Here is a 20,521-nt window from a genome sequence, read left to right as displayed (position 1 = left end):
CTGATAACCCAATAACCTGACCCCGGCTGTCTGTCCTGCCCTGCATCTGGTGTGATTGTGCCATGACCATGCCATGCATTTCTGTGTTTTAATTTGCTCATTTTAATTTGTACGCTTGCATGCGGGTTTACTGCCGAACGGGCAGACCCCATAGACCCTGATGTTGACCTGTACGAACTCTTCCATGCTCCATACACCCCAGTACCAGATCCCACCCCCATGATGCCTCCTGTGGGGGTTCAGGCCTCCGTTCTGAGCCACGACACCATCAAGGTGACCTGGGCGGACAACTCGCTGCCCAAGAACCAAAAGATCACAGATAACCGCTTCTATACGGTGCGCTGGAAGACCAACATCCCCGCCAACACCAAAATGAAGGTGAGGGTCTTCAACTCATCCGGAACGCTGGGAGTGGTGCTTTTCTAATGGAATGTCTTTTTGGTTTGGAATACTTTCCGTAATCCATTTTTACACGCTTAGTCACATGCAGAAATATACAATACTTAGCAAGTTTTAGCTTCTTCAGTTACCTTTCAACATATTCAAAGAAGAAATAGAATAGAATAGAAATGCTGAAATACAGTCAGCAGATTCCTGCTTTTCAACATGTAGTAACACATCTTGGTGGGTGAAGAGGAGGCCAAATCTAGCTATCAATCAAAACGGCGGGAAGCTGTAATTGGCTGTGGAGGTGAGTCGCTGCACATTTCTTCAGGCGTCAGGTTTAAGGTTTAAGATTTAAGGTTTAAGGTGAGGTTTAACCAAGATGATATAACCATCATAACCCTCCTAGTTGGCATCCCTTACACACTACACTTCTACTTCTTCTATTCTGCTGTTAAAGAGTACAGTATACAGTGTTAGTGTACATTATATATAACATCTTAGCATGTACGTGTTGGCTTGGTTTTTGCCCGTTTTCCAAATTAAAACTGTGAAAGTCCACATAGCATCCTTTCATTTTTCAGTGTACAGCCCTCAATGGAAAAAGTCTGGGCGCCCCCGTTATATCGTATGGTGATTGTAACAGTGGTGTCATGTTTCACTGCGTTGCCTTTTGTGCAGACAGTGTTGATTTAGGCCCCCACTAGGGCCCCAGCACCGGGGCGCCCCTCTGCCCAAAAGGCCTTAAGACAACAACACTTTATAGTGGGTGTCCAAACTTTTTCCACAGAGGGTCGCCAACAGAAAAATGGAAGGATGGCGGCTTAGGTACATTTTGTACATTTAAGATAAGTTCTTGTTTTTTAATGCACAAGATTAGTCACATGCAATCCAGAAAATGATACGTAAATGTTACACTTAGGGGGGAAAAGTGGGCTAATAACTTGACAATAAAAGCACAAATATGGATTTCAAGCGGATTTCAGAAAACAGGTGGAATGATACAGCACTCTACAAGAAGCAATGAAGTCTGTAAAATTAAATCATTAAATAATTGTTTTTTAAATCCTAAAATTGTTACAACTATAATGATGAAAATGGTAATATTAATGATGATTATAATAATGGTGATAATAATAACAATAATAATGGTAATAATGATAAAGATTCTAACAATAATGGTAATAACAATAATAATATTACAATGATAATAATAACAGGGGAAAACAAGACAGTGGCATGAACATGATTATATCTTGCAAAAAGGGGTAGGCATTTATAAGCTTTTGCTTCAGCCTACTCCTTTTGGGCTTGTGATCAGATAGTTGAATACAAATGTAAATAATGGAAAGTTATATTTTGATTGATGTAAGAAATGCACTGTAATGTTTCATATATTTGCCCAAATAAAATAAAATTAAAAAAAAATCCTTCACTTTAGGTCAATCTATGCTTCTTAGCTTTGTGTTATAGGTGACAAAGCAAACTAGCAAAATATCTAATAATGCAATATGCAGAGGGCCAATAAAAAACAAGCTGTGTGCCGAAATGGTTCCCGGGTCACACTTTGGACAACTCTACTTTAGAACAAATGGCATGGATGGCCTGACCTCTCAGAAGTAAGCTGAGTGGGTGGGGGGTGCACTAAATAGAATACTAATATCAATCACGGTGCCGACACAAAAATAACACAACATATGACAACTACTGCTACTACAGGGAATAACAAACATCTGGAAAGGTCTAACTTTAGCAACTTTTTACCATGACAAATACGGCAAAGCATGCTGGGAAGCTGGTAATCCTTTCTATAATAGTGAGTGTCATTGTCCCACTCGGTGGTGGCACCGCACCCCCCATACAGATGAAAGCACAAGTAAGAACTTCCACGATCCGTGCTGATCGCTATTGCTGTGGCTTCATGCTTACTGTAGATGATGAAGCTGTGCAATAACCAGACCAGCAACAAATTGTCAACATCACAGCTGTATTGTTTCAACATGGCCCATTCGCATTAGCTCATGCTACAATTGGTGGGATTCTCATACTGTGACAGTGATTAAGGACCTCCACAGGCTTCGTTATGCATTTATCCAATTAACTAAATCCAATAAATTAACAAGTCTATTAACAAGAGCTTCTTTTCATCTGTCAAACAGTGTGTGAGAAGCTTACATCTCTACTTCTCCATTCTGCACTGACATGCCTTCTACTGAAGCACTCCCATTGGAGAACAGCACATGAATCATATAGTAACGTTCTAGATAAGAGTCTTCGAGAACAAGGACTAGACACCCGTGGTGTTATCTCTATGAAAAACTTTCAATGTTGTGGGAAAAGAACTGAAGTGACAAATCTCCTTTACATTCAGTGGGGTTCAAAGTTCATGAATTCAAGTAATTGCTGTCTCTGCTGTCTCTCCATCCACAGATGGCCAACGCCACCAACCTGTACCACATGGTACCCGGACTGAAGGCCAACACACTCTACGAGTTCTCTGTCATGGTGACCAAAGGCCGCCGCACCAGCACATGGAGCATGACAGCCCAGGGCACCACCTTTGAAACCAGTAGGAGCACTACTAGCTAACTACAAACACACACAAAACATCTCAGAGTCCTGCATGAGTACTCCAACTATCACCTATGTTGGGCCTCTTTCACCCCGTGTGCGCCCAGCTGTTCAATACTTCAGTACCTTGAACACACCTTGACCTTGCTATTTGCAGCATCTCCTCGTTTATAATGTCACTCCTTCATAAACTACAGACTGTGGCCTTGGGAGTCGAAGGAGAGCTTAGGACAAAATGCTCATCCAAAAAATCATCTTCTTTGTCGTTGAGTCCCAATACTTTCTTTAGCTTAAAACAAAACTATAAACTATCATGCTAGATGTGTGCAGACGTATTAGTAAAGTGTCCTACGACATGTATGGCGATAAAAAGACATCTTTTTATTTGCCTCTCAAGTTCCTAGCTCCTCCCCCAAAGACGTGACAGTGGTGAGCAAAGAGAACAAACCTCGCACCATCATCGTCAACTGGCAGCCTCCTTCAGAGGCCAATGGAAAGATCACAGGTCAGTCACATCGTTTCCACACAGGGATGTTCTATTGCTGATAAGTTACCAGTTCCAACACTCATTTTATTTCCAATTGACGGCCTTTGGACCACCTTGTTACATCATGTACACAGGTTACATCATCTACTACAGCACAGACGTCAATGCAGAGGTTCATGACTGGGTTATTGAACCTGTGATGGGCAACCGCCTAACCCACCAGATACAGGACCTGACTCTGGACACCACCTACTATTTCCAGATCCAAGCTCGAAACTCAAAAGGCACGGGCCCAATGTCTGATGCCGTACAGTTTAGAACCCCCAAGAGTAAGTATGACAACTAAACCCAAGCACTTGTCTTTTTTCTACCTTGGTTGGGTGGGGCAAGGTTCAAATGTTGCTCCCCAATAATAACGCCTCTCATTATGTCGCAGTGCACATGGAAACCTGCAACCAACTGCAATCACAATGATGGAAATATTGTTAAATCAGTCCATTTCTTAAGACTTCCAAAAGCCTGGCTTGCTTGCTTGGCTTAAATGTACATTTTGGTGGGCAGACCCATCAAGTGTAACAGCTTGAAACCTTTACTTTACTATTGGATGAAAACTTAAAGGGGACCTATGATGCTTTTTCCACTTTTCTGACCTATAAATGTAGTTAGAATGTTGGATTCTGGTGTTAAACCATGCCAAAGTTTCAGATAATGAGGTTTGTGCATTTGGAAGTGAGCCCTGAAAGAAGTTTGGGTTGGCTCAAAACGCTTAGTTTCAGTGGGCGTGGTATGACTGGAGGTTTGTGATGTCACACATGGGCAGACTTCCTTATATGGGCGTGCGCTGTTGGCCAGATACGCTCTCTGCCCTCGTCAAAGCACTGTTTCCGTGTTTACATTGTTCGCAAAGTTCACTGGAATTGTTTCTTTGGGTGTAAGGGAAATCTACATTTGTTTCCAATTCCTAAAGACGCCACCATCAGGCACGTGCTTGGAGTTCCTGATTCCCGACCAGCAATACAAATTAATTTTAATCTGTCAACGGCATTTGACACTGGACTGTTTAGTGAAAACGTGCCACTATGCAGCTGGACTAGCCGACAAACTATTGCTGAAGTCTGACGCCTTTCCAACGTTACTTGGTCATGTGGAAGAGTCAGAAGGGCCAGCAGTGAGTAACATTGACTTGCATACCGGGAGAGGGGCTTGCTAGTAGCCATTTCCCATCACAATCAGTCTTTTTTTAAACACCAAAAAACACACAAAAAACAGCTGTAACGTGTAAAGTGGCTATTCCAAAAACGCTAAAATGCTAAAGCTACTTACCGTTGAGAGACGTCTTGAAGCAACCTCTTTTCTTGAGAAACTTCGGACTGTCTCGTCTCTACTTCCTAAATGAAAGCAGACTGTTTTCACAGGAAGCACAAAATCCAAGGAAATCCAGCTGGAATAGGTGCAGATTCTGGAACTCTAGAAAGCTTTCTGTGCTGGTTATTGTGTGTAGCTTCTCTATAGAAGTCCACAACTCCACAACCAGAAAAATGGGCATGATAGGTCCCCTTTAAATCTTTTTCACTATGAAGTCTTAGCTTGGCTTTTCTGTAGACGACTTCTAGACTACTTATTGCTGTTTATGATGTTGTTCACCCCATGACTCATTCTTCATGTATGGTCGATCCCCGTGATTGGCAACCAAACACAACTAATTGGTACACCCATAAAATATCTATATTTGACACACATCTTCCCCTAAAAAAATGCTCCCGCCAGCTTGACGTTGACGTTCTCTTCTTTGGATGAACATTTGCAATAAAAGTTACAGTTGGAATAATTACATTCAGCTTCCCCCTCTCTTCATTTTGCTCATGTCCACTTGCAACAACAATCCAGGTTAAGCTCTAAATATGCCTCACATCAGCATTGAAAGTAAAAAATGTGTAGGTAGTCACCACTCATGAATGATCATGGCATTTTGTAGATATCAAATCTACACTGTTCATAATTCCAGGAACCATTTCTGATAGAATATGAACATGTGTTCACCCTGTTGCATGTTTTGAGGTGGGATTGCGAGTCAAAGCTAGAGCCTCCATCGCCAAACAAACATTTGCATCTCATCAGTCATTGTGACGGTACGGGGATCCACTGTATTGGCTTTACTGTCTTTCTTTCTCACTTGCTGCTCCTTTTAGCTAACCTGTTGTATTTCTTTGCATTTTATTCTCTCCCTCTCTGCCCTCCTTAAGCTGAGTCCTCTGACAAAATGGCTAATGACCAAGGTAAACCCCCCTTACACTGCTGACTGTGCTCCTTTTACTAAAGAAGTTCCAGTATAGGCCGTTGACTTTCAAGACGCAGACAGGACCAGAAGTCATACATCAATTTAAAGACAACCCATTTCCTCTTATTTAACCTGGTTTATTTCCACTCACAGCCTCAAATCTTCCATCCAAGCCTGGACCTCCAGGCAACCAACTTCCCCTGGATCCCGGCTCTGCAGTTGGTAAGATTTTCCATATTTTCATATGTTGCATATGTTGCATTGCAAGTTGTTAGGCGTTCGATGCACAGCATGTCTTTGTTGCTATGCTGACATGATGAAATCTGTCCTAGGCAAATCGGGAATGGGAAACAGTGAAAGTCACATCCTGGTCATTGTGATCATCATCTCAGTGGGGGCGTTCACCATCATCGTGGTGGTGGTGGGGGCCTTTCTGTGTACACGGCGTACCACATCCCACCAGAAAAAGTAGGTAAAAGCCCTGCCAGGTTGACTTTTGACCTCTTTTTTGTTTGGGATGCGTAATCAACCTCAGTAGAAAGAATAAGTGGTTACTGCTGACCTTAACAGACCAACAGCAGTGCTCCATTCAAGACGGTAAAACAACGGAATTCTGACTGTCCACATCAGTCAGACTGTCCACTGCCAGAAAGCTGTATCCATTTTCAGTTTCTCCTCAAATTGTGGAGAATGCACACACGTAAGCAGCGCTTGAAGTACTGTACAGTAAAATCATGCAGGATTTTTGCACATTATGTATTGCTACTGGCTTTGCGGTCAGAATTATGACAATTTGTTGTGGTTTTTACTTCCTATTGGTGAATTTATTACTTGGGGGAAAGCTGAAAGAAAGAAGCAAACAAGGTATTTCAATCACTATTCTGTTGAACTTGCATTTCACAAAACTCCTAAAAAATATTTTGGACAACGTACAGCAGTCTCTGGTTTATCATGGTTAGTTGGACCCAGAGCCGACTGATTAAATACTTCAATGCTCACATGCTTAAATACATCTTTTTGTAATACACTGTGTTAAACGCCATGATTTAAGTGAAGCTGCCTTCAGGCACCGTTTCCAGTATTTGGCTTTGGTATTGGATAATATGTAAATGATACTCGTTGTACATACTCTACTTGTACATCTACTCCCTTAAATCTTTGAATTCTCCCTTGAAGTCTGACTCAGCTTCTTACCTGTTGTTGTCCCCATGAGGCTTGGATTTACTGCGGCTTCACTTCGCCTGTCGAGCTTCCGAGCCGCTCATAATTCTCCAGAGTGCTGGCTGAGGTCGTTGTGTTTTATGAACGGACCAGAACCTTTTTTTCCAGTTCCCTACTGTTTCCAGCATCCCAGTGTTAAGATCACGTGGACCACACACTTTTACGGTCCTCTGGCTTCCTTCAGAATGTGAGACTGTTTTCTCTATGGCTGTCCGCTTTGTGGTTCGCAGGAAACGTGCGGCCTCCAAGTCCTCCAACGGCTCGCATAAATACAAGGGGAACTCCAAGGACTTGAAACCCCCTGATCTTTGGATTCACCACGAGCGGCTGGAGCTCAAACCGATGGATAAGTCGCCAGAGCCAAACCCGGTCATGACCGAAACGCCAATCCCTCGCACCTCCCAAGACATCACTCCGGCTGACAGCGGCATGGACGGCAACCCCCACCTGCAGCAGCGGCGCAACTCTTATCGTGGTCAGTCTTTGAATGTTCTCCAGGAATGTTTTTTAGATGTTTTTGTCCAAAGGTACACGCACAGAAAATGAAGGAGTTGGTTTTATTTGATGGTGTACATTACTGCCACCTACAGGACACGAGCGTTCAGCCTTTTGTCTGCCATTACCATGCTGAACATTTCATGCTTGTCATACATGATTTGTGTCACTGCTCCACTTCCTTGCATCAAAAGTGATTCAGTCAATCATGTTTGTCAATATGTGTTCTGCAACTAAATCCAAAGAGAACATTTCAAAAGGTCCTCGGTCATAAAATCCATTAGAGTAGCGGCGCTCTCTGATTGGCTGCTGGTTTCCACCATACTTTTTAGGCCATGAATCAGAGGACAGCATGTCTACACTTGCAGGCCGACGGGGGATGAGGCCTAAAATGATGATGCCTTTTGATGCACAGCCACCTCAGCGTAAGTGTGTGTGTAACCGTGTGTGTGTGAATGGGTCTGGACAAATGGCAATGGTAATGGTTTCAAATGTACTTCTTCCCTGAGATCATATTTCTCCTCTCTTGTAGAGAAGTATTGGATGACATTTTTAGCTAATTGCTTATTTTTAGCCTTATGCATTATTTTAGCTGTTTGAAGTATTTGTGATCTTAGAAATAAGGAGTTAGTATGTTCTCTGTAGGCGGCATTATGAATTATCCTTACTGACCTTTTTTGCAGTACATTTAGCGGGTGAAGATTGCTTTTATAGTTATTAGCCCATATTTCCACACAATAAGTAAGATATGGTGGAAATGGGACAAATGGGAGCCCAAGTTAACAGATTCAACGTATAGTGGATTCCCGCATTTTCAGTAGTCATGACAGATTGTTTTGTATATAGTCCCCATGATTAGGCCATTTGTTGGTAGAAATGTGTTGTTTACATGTCGTGAATCAGCTTGATAATTCCACCCTTGATCAAACATATATGCCATATAGAATCATATAATGCTCGTCATCTACTCACATATATGCGACCTGGCTTGTGTTGACATTCACTTTGTTTCTCATTATGGAATAGAATGAAAAATTGTGTGTAAAATATGTAGTCAATTGATGACAGCTTGTCACAGGCTAAACCTACCTATGCTAGCATGTTAATCTCATTCCACTTACTGCCATCTTTGTTTACACATTTTGCCTGACTCTCACTCAGGGTGGACCTACCATTAGGGAAACGCAGGCAATTGCCTTGGGCACCGAGATTTCCAGGGGCCCTCAAACATCGCATAAAGACTGATTATTATTATTATGATGTTATTGCTATTTACAGTACATGATCTACTAGATCTATTTACAGGATCTACTGTATTGTGCTTCCATGCATTTTGTTCTTGATAAAAGGTGTATTAGTAATGTATATTATTTATTAATATTTTATTAATTTTATAAAATTTTATTTTATGTATGTGCGTGTGTGTATGTGAGCGCATGTCATCTACATCTCTCATCATCATTCTGTCACGATAAACCTTTGTTGGTGTGTTTCCATGTCCATTCCCATCCACAGCTGTAATTAGTGCTCATCCCATCCATTCCCTTGATAACCATCAGCACCATTATCACATGGGCAGCCTGGCGTCACCAACACGCAGCTACCTCTACCACCAAGGCAGCGGGCACCCTCGCCCACATGCCTGCGCCACCCCCATCTCCCACCTCGACAGGGTGGACTCCACAGGTGAGACCATGCACATCCTGGACGGTGGAGGACAGGCGTTCCTTTGTGCGGATTCACCTTCATATTATTCCACTAATCCACTCTATTCCGCTTCATATTTCAGTCAATTCTACCATGAAATGCAATGAAGTGTGCAGTCTTTGAGCTGCAGCTGTTCTTTAGAGTAAAGATGATCAGATTAAGAGAAGTGACAGCCATGGATAACAGCATATGGACAGCCATATTTGCATGTTCTGTGTTGTTAGTTTCGTGTAAAATGCTTGGAAATATTGTGAAATCATAATGTGAATATTTGCAAATAGGATTACGGTGTCATAAAAATATATTTTTGTTTGTTTTTCAATGAAATGGCATCTGATTACTGAACTCCATGAACCCCAAGGTGTAGGAGCCTCCACAGGCTTGCCGTAATGCATGAACCTACTATTTGGCAATGCTGGGTGGTCCAGATGGATGAAGTAGAATATAGCCAGCATATCTCAACAAGGCTAAGTCATGTTTTGGATGGGAATCATTAGGAGGGAGCTGGTAGGCCTTTATGATCATTGAAGGTGTGACTGACCACTTTCTTCCATGGTCCAATATGAAGATCTGTTCCTTGTGGAGCAAAATGACCTCCAGCATTCATGTTTCTTCCTTCACCGTCTTATGTCCTCCAGAGTCGGTGAGGAATACACCTTGTTCGGACCCTCTTCCGCCAGCTGCCTCATCCTCGCAGGCCTCCTGCCCCTCCGAGATCCTGGTGGACCCCGAGGGCAGCTACCATGGCTCCACCACCACGGAGGAGGAATCGTGCTACACCAGCAATTTGCCTCCCCTCCGCTCAGCCCACCCCCACGCTCACGCACACCCCCTGAAGAGCTTTGCTGTACCTGCCCTCCCAGCGACGAGTCACCCCTCCTTTGAGTCCCCCGCCCTGCCCAGCACACCCCTGCTAGCTCAGACTGGTAAGTAACCTGCTAGCACTTTCACCTGCGCTCAACCTGGGCATTTGCAAATAGGAGGATTTCCCTGCTAGCGTTCATTTGCCTTTGTTTTTAGAAAGGCAGAATATCGGAGGTCTTTGGATGGTAGAAATTTGCATACTAATTGATGTGCCGTACAGTAAACATATAAAGTACTGGTACCGGTACTGGTATCCCTGATGCTCTGTAATCTTCTGTGTTGCTGTGATGCAGGCCCCCCCACACACCCCCATGTCGTCAAAACCGCTTCCATTGGGACTCTGGGAAGGACTCGAACACCAATGATCGTCACTGTGCCCAACGCCCCCGACATGCCAGAGACCAGCAAGATGCTTGAGGATGTAGACAGCGTGAGTATGGCGCCCCCATTGGCTGCTTGTTGTAATGCAGGCAGACTTTCCGCCTTGGGATAATAATGGCTGTGTTTCCATTTACGCTCTTCGGTCAGTACTTGTTAGCATGCGTACGGTTTTGTTTTGGACACGATCTAGGACCACCAATGAATGAAGGAAATACATTGACCTCTGATTTTGGATCAACATTTGCACTAAAAGTCACCTTTGTAGTAATAAGTTATTAGATTTGACATCATTTTAAGATTATTATATTCAGCTGCAGAACGCTTCCCTTCTCTCTTGAATGTACCTCACATTTATGAAAAACATTTCAAATATGAAATATAAAGGTAGTCACCACTAATGAATGATGATGTACGTGGGATGATCCGTGGGCAGATGGAACCGGAGTCACCATGGTGAAGTTTCACTTCTCACTCGCTCAAACTAAAGGCCTAATTTGCCTGGAGACTAAATACTAAGAGTGACAGTGAAATAGAGAGAGAGAGACTGACAAAGTGTGTGATGAAGGAATAATGAGGCTGTTCAAATCTGACGCTGGACAAGACGACTTGGTTTTATTTAGGATGCTTATAGACTACACTGTACATGTACATGTATATGTACATGTATATGTACATGTACATGTACATGTACATGTACATGTACAAATCTTTTTTTCTCTTTCAATTGTGTGTGCTTGGCAAATACACTGGTGTGTTGTATAGTTCAGAAATGACAGTACTTATTACAGTACTAATGGTATATTGTTACTAACTCAGGGTAAGTGAAGACGGCGTTGATTGAGGATGTTTAGACTCCATTGCGGCACTCTCATGTTTCGGGGCGTGTACTGCATGTTGCTTGTCAGGGTAAATATGGACGTGTGTTCAAGGAAACACAGCCAACGTCTTTAATAACATTTCCTAATGTTTCCAAAAGTGGTAGAAAGGTAGAAATCATGCAATCCTTCCAAAGCCATGTCAGGTTTTCTTTGGGTACTGGATTGTGGAACTTCTGTCAGATGGACTTTGGTTTTAATCACATGTTCTGTTTCCTCTTTCTCTCTTTATTCTTCTTTAACATCACGTCACCATGTTTGTGGCTCAACTTGATCAATTCATTTTTTGTTATGGCTGATGAATACAAAACCCACTGTCGGAATGCCCCCCCACCCCACCCCCAAATAGTCCTTTATTGGCTGTTGATCATCTGTTGGCTGTCTTTGCTTTTTGCTCGTTTGCTTTGGTCTGCTGCCCCCTTCTGGTCATGTGGCCTTATTCAGCCATCATCTCCCCTCAGCCCACCCATTTGACCCCTCTATGTCCTCTGAAAAGTCCCTGACTGACCCTCTCCTCCTCTCCTCTTCTTCTCCCCCCCCTCCCCCTCCTCCTCCTCCAGGTGCTTGCCTCCCTGCCCCCCTGCCCCTCCCCCGCCCCTCGCAGTAACCCTGTTCCTCTCCCTCAGAGCTACGAGCCTGACGAGTTGACCGAGGAGATGGCCCACCTGGAGGGCCTCATGAAGGACCTGAACGCCATCACCACAGCACCATGAACACACACACATATACATACGCGCGCACACACACACACACACACACACACACACACACACACTACACACCCCTGCCACCATCCAGGTAGAGACGTGCGTACAGGAAAGTCCATTCATAAAAAGCATCACCTTGGGAGGCCCGAGGCCCGTGGACACGCCATGACAAACCTTTCAGTCTCTTACCAGTCTCAGGAAGGAGATGGCCATCGGAGGGACGCAAAGTCAGACACTTCTTTCTATGAAGAACCATTCTCGGAGAGCTTTGAATTAGCTGAACTGTCAGTCAACATGCAAACGTTTGTGTTTGTTGGGTGCCGCACCCCCACCGTGCACGTCCACCGCCGTGCACGTCCATGTCAAAAGTCCAACAACATGCTGGTATTGATGTTGGTTTCTTTGTGTGCATCTTATTGGGCGAGCCAAGCCCACATGAGTCATAAATAGTCCTTATGTTTTTATCCCATGACTGCGTATTGTTTTCTATGTTATGATATACTTTATTTTTACACACTTATAAACATGTACATATGTTGTTTTTTAACTGCCTCGTGCTTTTGCGTTCCTCGTGAGTGGGATCACACAGGAGAGTGGTAAACTTCTTACAGCGGGGCGCTGGAATGGATTGTGTTGGACTGTGTTGTGTTGCTTACCAGGGTGTTTGCGGGTGGGAAGGTCTTCAGCGTGGGACTGGACCGCATGTCCTCACAGGCCGCCGTCGGACTCAGGGTGCTAACCCCCTTCCTTCTTCCACGCCCTCCCATTGCAGTCAAACAATCGCCTACAACACACAAGACTTGTCTTTTATACAAACGTTTGAATGTGTGCGTTGTTTCCAAAAATGAACAAAACACAATAAGTGGAGTTTACACAACTTCCTGCTGCTCCTTGAATGCAGCGTCACGTCATAGGATGCAAAGATGTCGGTTTTTATTTCTATCAGGGGTGTCCAAAGTGCATTTTTAGCCCACAACTCTTTTTATTGGCCCGTTCCAACGAGGAGATATTAACACCAATTTGCATTTCTTGTATCTTGTGATACACAAAATATGTAAAGTGGTGGCATGCGTCCTTCAATTAGGATATTTGGACAGCCCTGATTGACTTTTTGTTGTTGTTTGAAGAAAAGCAAACTCTTCCACGAAGCAAACGTCTAGTCTGGTTCTCCATCCCTGCTACCCAAAGAAACGAGTCATTTACAAAATGGTACTTTGGTGATGTCTGTCATACATGTCCATGGTCATGAATGTCGGTAGAAGTGGAAGAGATTTGAAGTATGGGTCCATTTTTGGAGGTGTGGAGGGATTGGTTAAAAAAATGGAAAGAAAAAAGCACCAGACTCCATTTGGGAAAGAATCTATTGAGTTGTAAACAGTTCAGCCTGTATTGCACTTTTTCACAATTTTTGAAAAGTACATTTCTTACATATCTTGTGTTTTGAATATCAAATGCTGTTTGTGTAATGTAGTGTCCTAGGTAAGCAGCAGGCAGCTGGTCTTGTTATGTTTTGGGTTTTTGGGTTTTTTGTTTGTTTGTTTGTTTGTTGGTTTCTGCTCCAGAGATGATATGAATTTGAGCAGACACGCTCATGATGAGGAATTCTGTTGTTGCTTGTTCATGTACAGAGCTTTCTTTGCTTTCTGTAGGAAAACAAACCCATCTGTGGCTTTTTAAGAAAACGATGAAAACATGTTTGGGAAAAAAGGTGTTTTTTTATTGATGTATACAAACTATTATGAATACTAACAAAATAAACGTTTCTGACCGTTCTTTCATGACATATACCACAAGATGAAGAAGGCAAGAAGTTGTCTTGTTCATGATTATACTGCACTCAACAGTTTTTCAATATTGGGATGAGGCTATAATGCTGCAAGACTGATACTGATATATTATGGGAATAAAATCATGATAGTCAGAAAATATTTACAAGGAAAAAGGTGATGTAAAAAACAAAACCACCCATCAAAATAACAAAAGAAAGTTGTAAAATGATATGATGATGTTATGATTGGGAAAATGTCATTTCGCAAGCATGAAGTTCAAGTATTAAAGGAAAAAGTGACAATGTGAGAGAGAAAAAACTAAGATGGGGGGTGTATATTTGGAGAATCAAGTCAAAATAATGTTAGACTAACGAGAGGAAAAATATACAAGAAAACACATTTGAAAGTTATTAAACTATATCCAAATAACATAAGAAAAAAGTTGGTTTTGCTAATGTTGTTTTTTTAAAGAATGAAGTGGCAATATGAAGGGGAATATTATTTTTTAAAAAGTAGAAATATCAAGAAAAAGCCTTGAAGTTGAACTTGAGGTTGATATTACAAGAATAAAGAAAAACACGAAGTTTAAGTATTTGTAAAATATGAAAAAAAACCAGCATAAATGGGGAGGAGCAGTAATTTTGCAAGAATAAGGCCAAAATATTGCAAATACTATGGAAAAATATTTTTACAAGTTATATGAGGGGAAACATTGGGATTTCAGATGCAGAAAGATGAAAATAAAAGACATAATAAGCCATAATATTACGACAGAAAGCAAAACGAATAATTTTCAATTTGTGAAAAGTTAGAATTTATTTCCAGAATAAATTGAAAATATTGTGGGAATAAAGTAATTGCAGTCAAATGGTCAACGGTTTAACATTTGTAAAATGTAAAATACAGCAAACATTTGAAAAAGCAACAATTTTATTAGAATAAAGTCATAATAGGGAAAAAATGAGGAAGAATAGAAACACATTGCCATTTGGAGGAAAATATATTCCATCCATGGACTGTCAGGAAATATGTCATAATATTCATATTCAATCATATTCATTCATTCATTTTCTACAGCTTATCCTCACGAGGGTCACGGGGGTGCTGGAGCCTATCCCAGCTGTCTTGGGGCGAGAGGCGGGGTACACCCTGGACTGGTGGCCAGCCAATCACAGGGCACATATAGACAAACAACCATTCACACTCACATTCATACCAATGGACAATTTGGAGTGGCCAATTAACCTAGCATGTTTTTGGAATGTGGGAGGAAACCGGAGTACCCGGAGAAAACCCACGCATGCACGGGGAGAACATGCAAACTCCACACAGAGATGGCCGAGGGTGGAATTGAACTCGGGCCTCCTAGCTGTGAGGCCAAATCATATTCATATTTGTAGAAAAGGAAGTCATAAGAATGTTTGTGTGGAGTTCTCCCTGTGCATGCGTGTGCCCTGCGATTGGCTGGCGATCAGTCCAAGGTGAACCCGGTCAGCTGAGATAGGCTCCAGCATACCCTTGCGACAAACAGCACAGGAAATGAATGAAAGTCATAAGAGAAAAAAAGTAGTATTCCTTTTGATCCATAAAGCATAGAACAATATTGACGTGTCAATCCACCTGAAACATAGAAACTTCATTGGCGCCACGTGACACTGCAACATGTCATCTGCTAGGGTGTCAGCCCTCGTGCCAGCCTGGCCGCTGCTGCCACCCTGTGGCCAAAACCAGCATTGCCAAAAGAAAACCAGGGTGCCACAAAATGAAGATTTCCAGTGAACACGGGCGAGTGCGCCCGATGACGTCACGACCCAGCCGGTGTACTCCTACAAAGATCGTGTGTGCTTTCTGACACAGAGCAGATCAAGGACTCGTCGAGCGTCAAAGACGACACGACGATAACAATAACGAACATGTCTGGACTTGATTTCCAACAGCAAGTCGTCTGTGTTCATGATGGGTGTCATGTCGGCTGGCTGGACGCTATGGCCGCTATGACCAGTATGACCAGTAGCTCACCAAGGAAGGTGAATGAAACCATTCTCTTCTCACCATTATCGCATCACATTTACTCCACTTCGATGCTGTGTTTATTTACACATCAGTCACTCATAGATTGGCACAAGGCTGCTAGTGATAACTTCATTATCTACGCTCATTCAACTACACTATTTGGAAATTATGCTTTATTTTAGACACATTTCACTAAATGTATGGTGATGGCGATGGTTTAGCTTAAATTAAATATGCTTGATTCCCAACCACCATTGGGAGAGCTAATCAGGCGTGTAGCGGGAAGTTTCATTTAAGTTTCACTTAACTGATGTGAAAATGTGTCTTTGTTCTTCGATCTATGTAGACCTGATCAAATCTAAAACTTGTTGAAAACAACAATAAAAAATAGGCCGTTTGTCTATGATTGGCTGGTGACCAGTCCAGGATGTACCCTGCATCTCGCCCAAAGTCAGCTGGGATAGGCTCCAGCATACCCCCTGCAACCCCAGGATAGGCGGTCTAGAAAATAGATGGATCAAAAGTTTAAGACCATCACTCAAAAAATGAGAAAATCTCTCCAAAGCAGAAAAAAAAATCTTGGTAGGACTCAGTAATCAGTAAGTAGCTCCACCGTTTTGAAGTGTAAATGACCAAGTAGCTTGGTCATGCTTGATGCGACTTTCCAGGAAGCTATTGGGAACAAGAAGTGAAGATGGCTTCAACTGAAAAAGGGCATCAACTGTCTGGAACTGATGGCCATTTTAATCAACTTCTCTAGCCATCCATCCCCAAATGTTCTCTGTGGGATAACCCCCCCCCCCCCCCACAAAAAGTAAATATATTTCTTCATTTATTTTTGTTCAGCTCCTGCAAGCATGACACGTGAAGAATGAAGAAGGAAATAACAGCGGCGGTCCACTTCCTGAAGAAGCTGGTGTTAGCCAGGGGGAGGCTGCAGTGGCACCAAATTGAGCTGTTCATCGCCAGGCTCGCTGTCGCGCTGCATGACAAGTTCCAGGGCCACTGGTACCCAGGTGACCCAGGAAAGGGGCAAGCGTACAGGTAATGCATTTACACCCCCCACCCCCATCCCCCACCCCACCATAAAACTGTTTGATCTGAACCGTTTGTGGTTCTTTGCAGGTGCATTCGAGTGAACCGATATCAGCGTGAAGATCCGGAGCTGCTTCGAGCCTGCCAGGAAAGTGGGGTGCACTACTGTGACCTGGGACTGCCTCTTGAAGTCACACTGTGGGTCAACCCTGGGGAGGTGTACTGCAGGTGATGACAATCAAAATACAGAATATATCATCTCTGCACGTTCCACACCAAAAATAGGCAGTTTTTTCCTACATCGAATTTATTTATCAATACATATGTGATGCTATTGGTGAAATGTGTCACTGTTTACATGTTTATGTCTTTATGCTTCACTGATGATGTTTTCGGAGGCATATCTTGTGTGACCCCCATCTAATGTGTGCCTCAAATTCAACACAGTTCAACTGATGTCATGTTTACATTTTAGCATCAAAAAGTAACCACTTCTCGTGAATTTTCTCATGAATCGTCAGACATGGAGAGAACAGTTTTTGCTTCCTGGTGGCCAGTTTCAGTGATGATGAGGGAGGTCAGGATCCTGCAAAAAAGGTAACCAGCATTTTGTAGATCAGTGGTTCTCAACTGGTTTGGCTGCAGGACCCGACCCACGATCGCCCCTCACTGACATGTGGCAACACAAATTGTGGACACTTCTCAAATCCTCATAACTAAATTAGAAAGATACATAATAAGAAGATTAGTTCTGAACTGGGTCAAAAGCTACTTAGCTGACAGGAAGCAATACGTACAGCTAGGAGAATACACATCTGCAAGTTCATACATTACGTGCGCAGTACCCAAGGGGTTAATACTGGGACCAAAACTGTTCAACTTGTACATCAATGATATCTCGAGTCACGAAAGACTTAAAGCTGGTATTATTAGCGGATGATACCACTGCTTTTTGTTCTGGAGGGAGTACAAACGAAATCATTAGAAAGGTCAAAGATGAAATAGTCATATTAAAAAGATGGTTTGATGATAATAGATTATCCTTGAACCTAAATAAAACTAAAATCATGCTGTTTGCTAACAGCAGAAAGGACACACACCAGCAAATACAAATAGACGGTGTAGACATTGAAAGGGTGAAGGAAAATACATTTCTGGGGATCACAATAGATGAAAATATGAGCTGGAAACCTCATATTACAAATATACAACATAAGGTGGCCAGAATATATATCAATATATATATCAATATCAATATTTGTTCTCAATCAGAAATCACTCCACACTCTTTATTGCTCTCTGGCTCTACCATATCTTACTTATTGTGTGGAAATATGGGCTAATAACTATAAAAGCAATCTTCACTCGCTAAATGTACTGCAAAAAAGGTCAGTAAGGATAATTCATAATGCCGCCTACAGAGAACATACTAACTTCTTATTTCTAAAATCACAAATACTTCAACTTGCTGATATAGTTCATCTTCAAACAGCTAAAATAATGCATAAGGCTAAAAATAAGCAATTAGCTAAAAATGTCATCCAATACTTCTCTACAAGAGAGGAGAAATATGATCTCAGGGAAGAAGTACATTTGAAACACTTCTATGCTAGGACTACGTTATGCTAGCCATAGCATTTCAGTATGTGGAATCAAACTATGGAATGGATTGAGTAAGGAAATCAAACAATGCACAACGATGAGCCAATTCAAGAAACAATACAAGCAGTTGATGTTTGCTAAATACAAGGATGAAGAGTCTTGAACCATTTGTATTTACTATTTGTTATTATATATCCACTATTTTGACTGATATGATTATATCACCTTGTATTTCAGATTGTGTCAAAATGAATAAATAAATAAAAATAATATCAGAAAGGGGCTGCACGGACCACGAGTGGTTAGCGCGCTGGCCTCACAGCTAGATGACCGGAGTTCAATTCCACCCTCGGCCATCTCTGTGTGGAGTTTGCATGTTCTCCCCGTGCATGCGTGGGTTTTCTCCGGGTACTCCGGTTTCCTCCCACATTCCAAAAACATGCTAGGTTAATTGGCCACTCCAAATTGTCCATAGGTATGAATGTGAGTGTGAATGGTTGTTTGTCTATATGTGCCCTGGGATTGGCTGGCCATCAGTCCAGGGTGTACCCCACCTCCAGCACCCCTCGCGACCCTAAGATAATATACTCCAGGATAAGAATAAGCAGTAGAAAATGCATGAATGAATGAATATCAGAAAGCAGGAAGTGAACAAATGTAACAGTTAGTGATTGTAAAAGTACCAGATGGAGGGGTAGGATTTAATAAGCTTTGCTTCTTCCTACTCCTTTTGGACATGTGGAACTGGGAATTTATTATGTGATGCACTCAATTGTAATCTGATGCATGTTCAAATAAAGTTAAACCATGACCATTACCATTACCATTACCATTACCATTACCATTACCATTACCATTACCATTACCATTACCAAATCCATTTGACATTTGAAGGGACTGTTTAGAACACAAGTGAGATGTAATGGTGAGACGTTCACTCTTCTTCAGCAGATATCTGCAGCTGTGTGTCAGACAGACAGCACTTGATGCCCTGTTGCGAAGAGCATGCAAATAGCACAGGCAAGATCACAAGGTGCATTCAAAGACATCAGGCCTTACGGGTCGTGACCCACAAGTTGAGAATCACTGTAGTAGATGATCTGTTCAGTGCTCATGAATATTTCATTTCATTGTCAAGTCATCAAATCCAGACGCTCCTACCTGGTGTGCCTCCATGTTTTTGCCTGACAACGATAGCCATCTAAATCCAGATGCTCCTGCCTGGTTTCCTGACCCAGGGGTAGCAGAGCAGGACACCAGTCTGAATCCAGATGCTCCCGCCTGGTATCCCGCCTTGACGGAAACACAGAAAGATCACATGTCCCCACAGACTCGACAGCTTCAGAGTGCCAAAACGCTAAGACAGCACATGATGGACTGTCATCGCCATGATGGTGTGCAGATTCACAGCGGTTTAGCAATGAAGGTAGACCTTTGGTGGTGTCAGAAAGGGGATGGCACACTGTGAATCCTACTTGTTGGATCTCTGGAAGAGAGGGAATAAAAGACCCCAGTGGGTTATGGGCACACAATTATGGATACAGCCAGTTGCCAAGCTAATAGAGCTAATAGATGCTGGGTTGTGTGTCAGTAGCGGGATGGCAGCCATGAGGATGATCTATTTGGAAGGCACCATTTCATACACATGGCGATAGATAGATTTGGGGGAAAAATATATTTTTGTCCTTTTATCAGGGGGTTCATCCTATAAACATAAACTTTGAACTTCAGAAGAAGTGCAGCAGCTTGAGAAAAATAAAGAATTTATTTTTTTTAGAATCTATAAGCAAACCTCAGCTATATTTAAAGTCCAAATTGGAATCAAACAACCCGGAAAGCCGGTAAACATCTTTAAGGTAACATAGTACACTATGCTGTCTTTAATGCAGCAATGATTCCCAACCCGTCACCCAACGCTCATCCATTGGAGCTCTACCAGTCTCCTGCCTGGATAAATGGGAGAGATGGGTCCGGTAGAGCATAAAACACAATCATGTAAGTGGTTTGCTGTGTGACCCCTGATGAGGGAATCGAAAAGACAACTACAATAGGATGTGAATATGTATGTAAAAAATGAAAAAAAAATGTTTGGTACATGTTTGGTACATGTTTGGTATTAAATAAAAATATGA

At 42.4% G+C, this 20,521-nt stretch overlaps 2 protein-coding genes across 10 annotated transcripts in view; both read left to right on the top strand.

The window, feature by feature from the left end:
• The window catches only part of neo1a (neogenin 1a), a 157,152-nt gene extending 143,055 nt beyond the window's left edge, over positions 1-14,097 (top strand). For 2 of the 8 annotated variants that reach the window (XM_058046025.2, XM_058046020.2), the window contains exons 17-29: positions 146-378; positions 2,815-2,953; positions 3,353-3,460; positions 3,577-3,771; positions 5,686-5,718; positions 5,874-5,942; positions 6,053-6,188; positions 7,172-7,416; positions 7,769-7,861; positions 8,952-9,122; positions 9,782-10,069; positions 10,301-10,437; positions 11,824-14,097. In XM_058046025.2, the coding sequence (XP_057902008.2) occupies positions 146-378; positions 2,815-2,953; positions 3,353-3,460; positions 3,577-3,771; positions 5,686-5,718; positions 5,874-5,942; positions 6,053-6,188; positions 7,172-7,416; positions 7,769-7,861; positions 8,952-9,122; positions 9,782-10,069; positions 10,301-10,437; positions 11,824-11,976 (2,000 nt within the window). In that variant the 3' untranslated portion in view covers positions 11,977-14,097. The other 6 variants (XM_058046023.2, XM_058046024.2, XM_058046029.2 and 3 more) reach the window with 6 other exon arrangements.
• A 1,318-nt stretch (positions 14,098-15,415) lies between these two features.
• On the top strand, positions 15,416-20,426 carry LOC131134596 (protein BTG3). 2 transcript variants are annotated; one of them, XM_058080065.2, is made up of 5 exons: positions 15,416-15,766; positions 16,599-16,796; positions 16,878-17,015; positions 17,309-17,384; positions 19,528-20,426. In XM_058080065.2, exons 2-5 carry the CDS (start codon positions 16,624-16,626, stop codon positions 19,855-19,857), a joined length of 717 nt encoding a protein of 238 aa, XP_057936048.2. In that variant the 5' UTR covers positions 15,416-15,766; positions 16,599-16,623; the 3' UTR covers positions 19,858-20,426. The 2 variants fall into 2 exon arrangements, with proteins under 2 accessions (XP_057936048.2, XP_057936063.2); XM_058080080.2 differs by having other exon boundaries at positions 19,628-19,705.
• The last annotated feature ends 95 nt before the right edge of the window (positions 20,427-20,521 follow it).

Source organism: Doryrhamphus excisus, linkage group LG11, assembly GCF_037039965.1.
Source record: "Doryrhamphus excisus strain RoL-2023G ecotype Guam linkage group LG11, RoL_Dexc_Guam_v1.1, whole genome shotgun sequence".
NCBI lineage: Eukaryota > Metazoa > Chordata > Actinopteri > Syngnathiformes > Syngnathidae > Doryrhamphus > Doryrhamphus excisus.
The sequence above is the reverse complement of the archived record's forward strand: the minus strand, read 5'-3'. Positions and strand labels throughout refer to the sequence as shown.

Excerpts from the sequence above, each read along its gene's own strand:
- LOC131134596 (XM_058080065.2), top strand. The coding sequence starts at position 16,624 with ATGAAGAAGGAAATAACAGCGGCGGTCCACTTCCTGAAGAAGCTGGTG. Across the intron at positions 16,797-16,877 it reads GGAAAGGGGCAAGCGTACAG|GTGCATTCGAGTGAACCGAT; the intron begins GTAATGCATTTA and ends GGTTCTTTGCAG. Across the intron at positions 17,016-17,308 it reads CCTGGGGAGGTGTACTGCAG|ACATGGAGAGAACAGTTTTT; the intron begins GTGATGACAATC and ends ATGAATCGTCAG.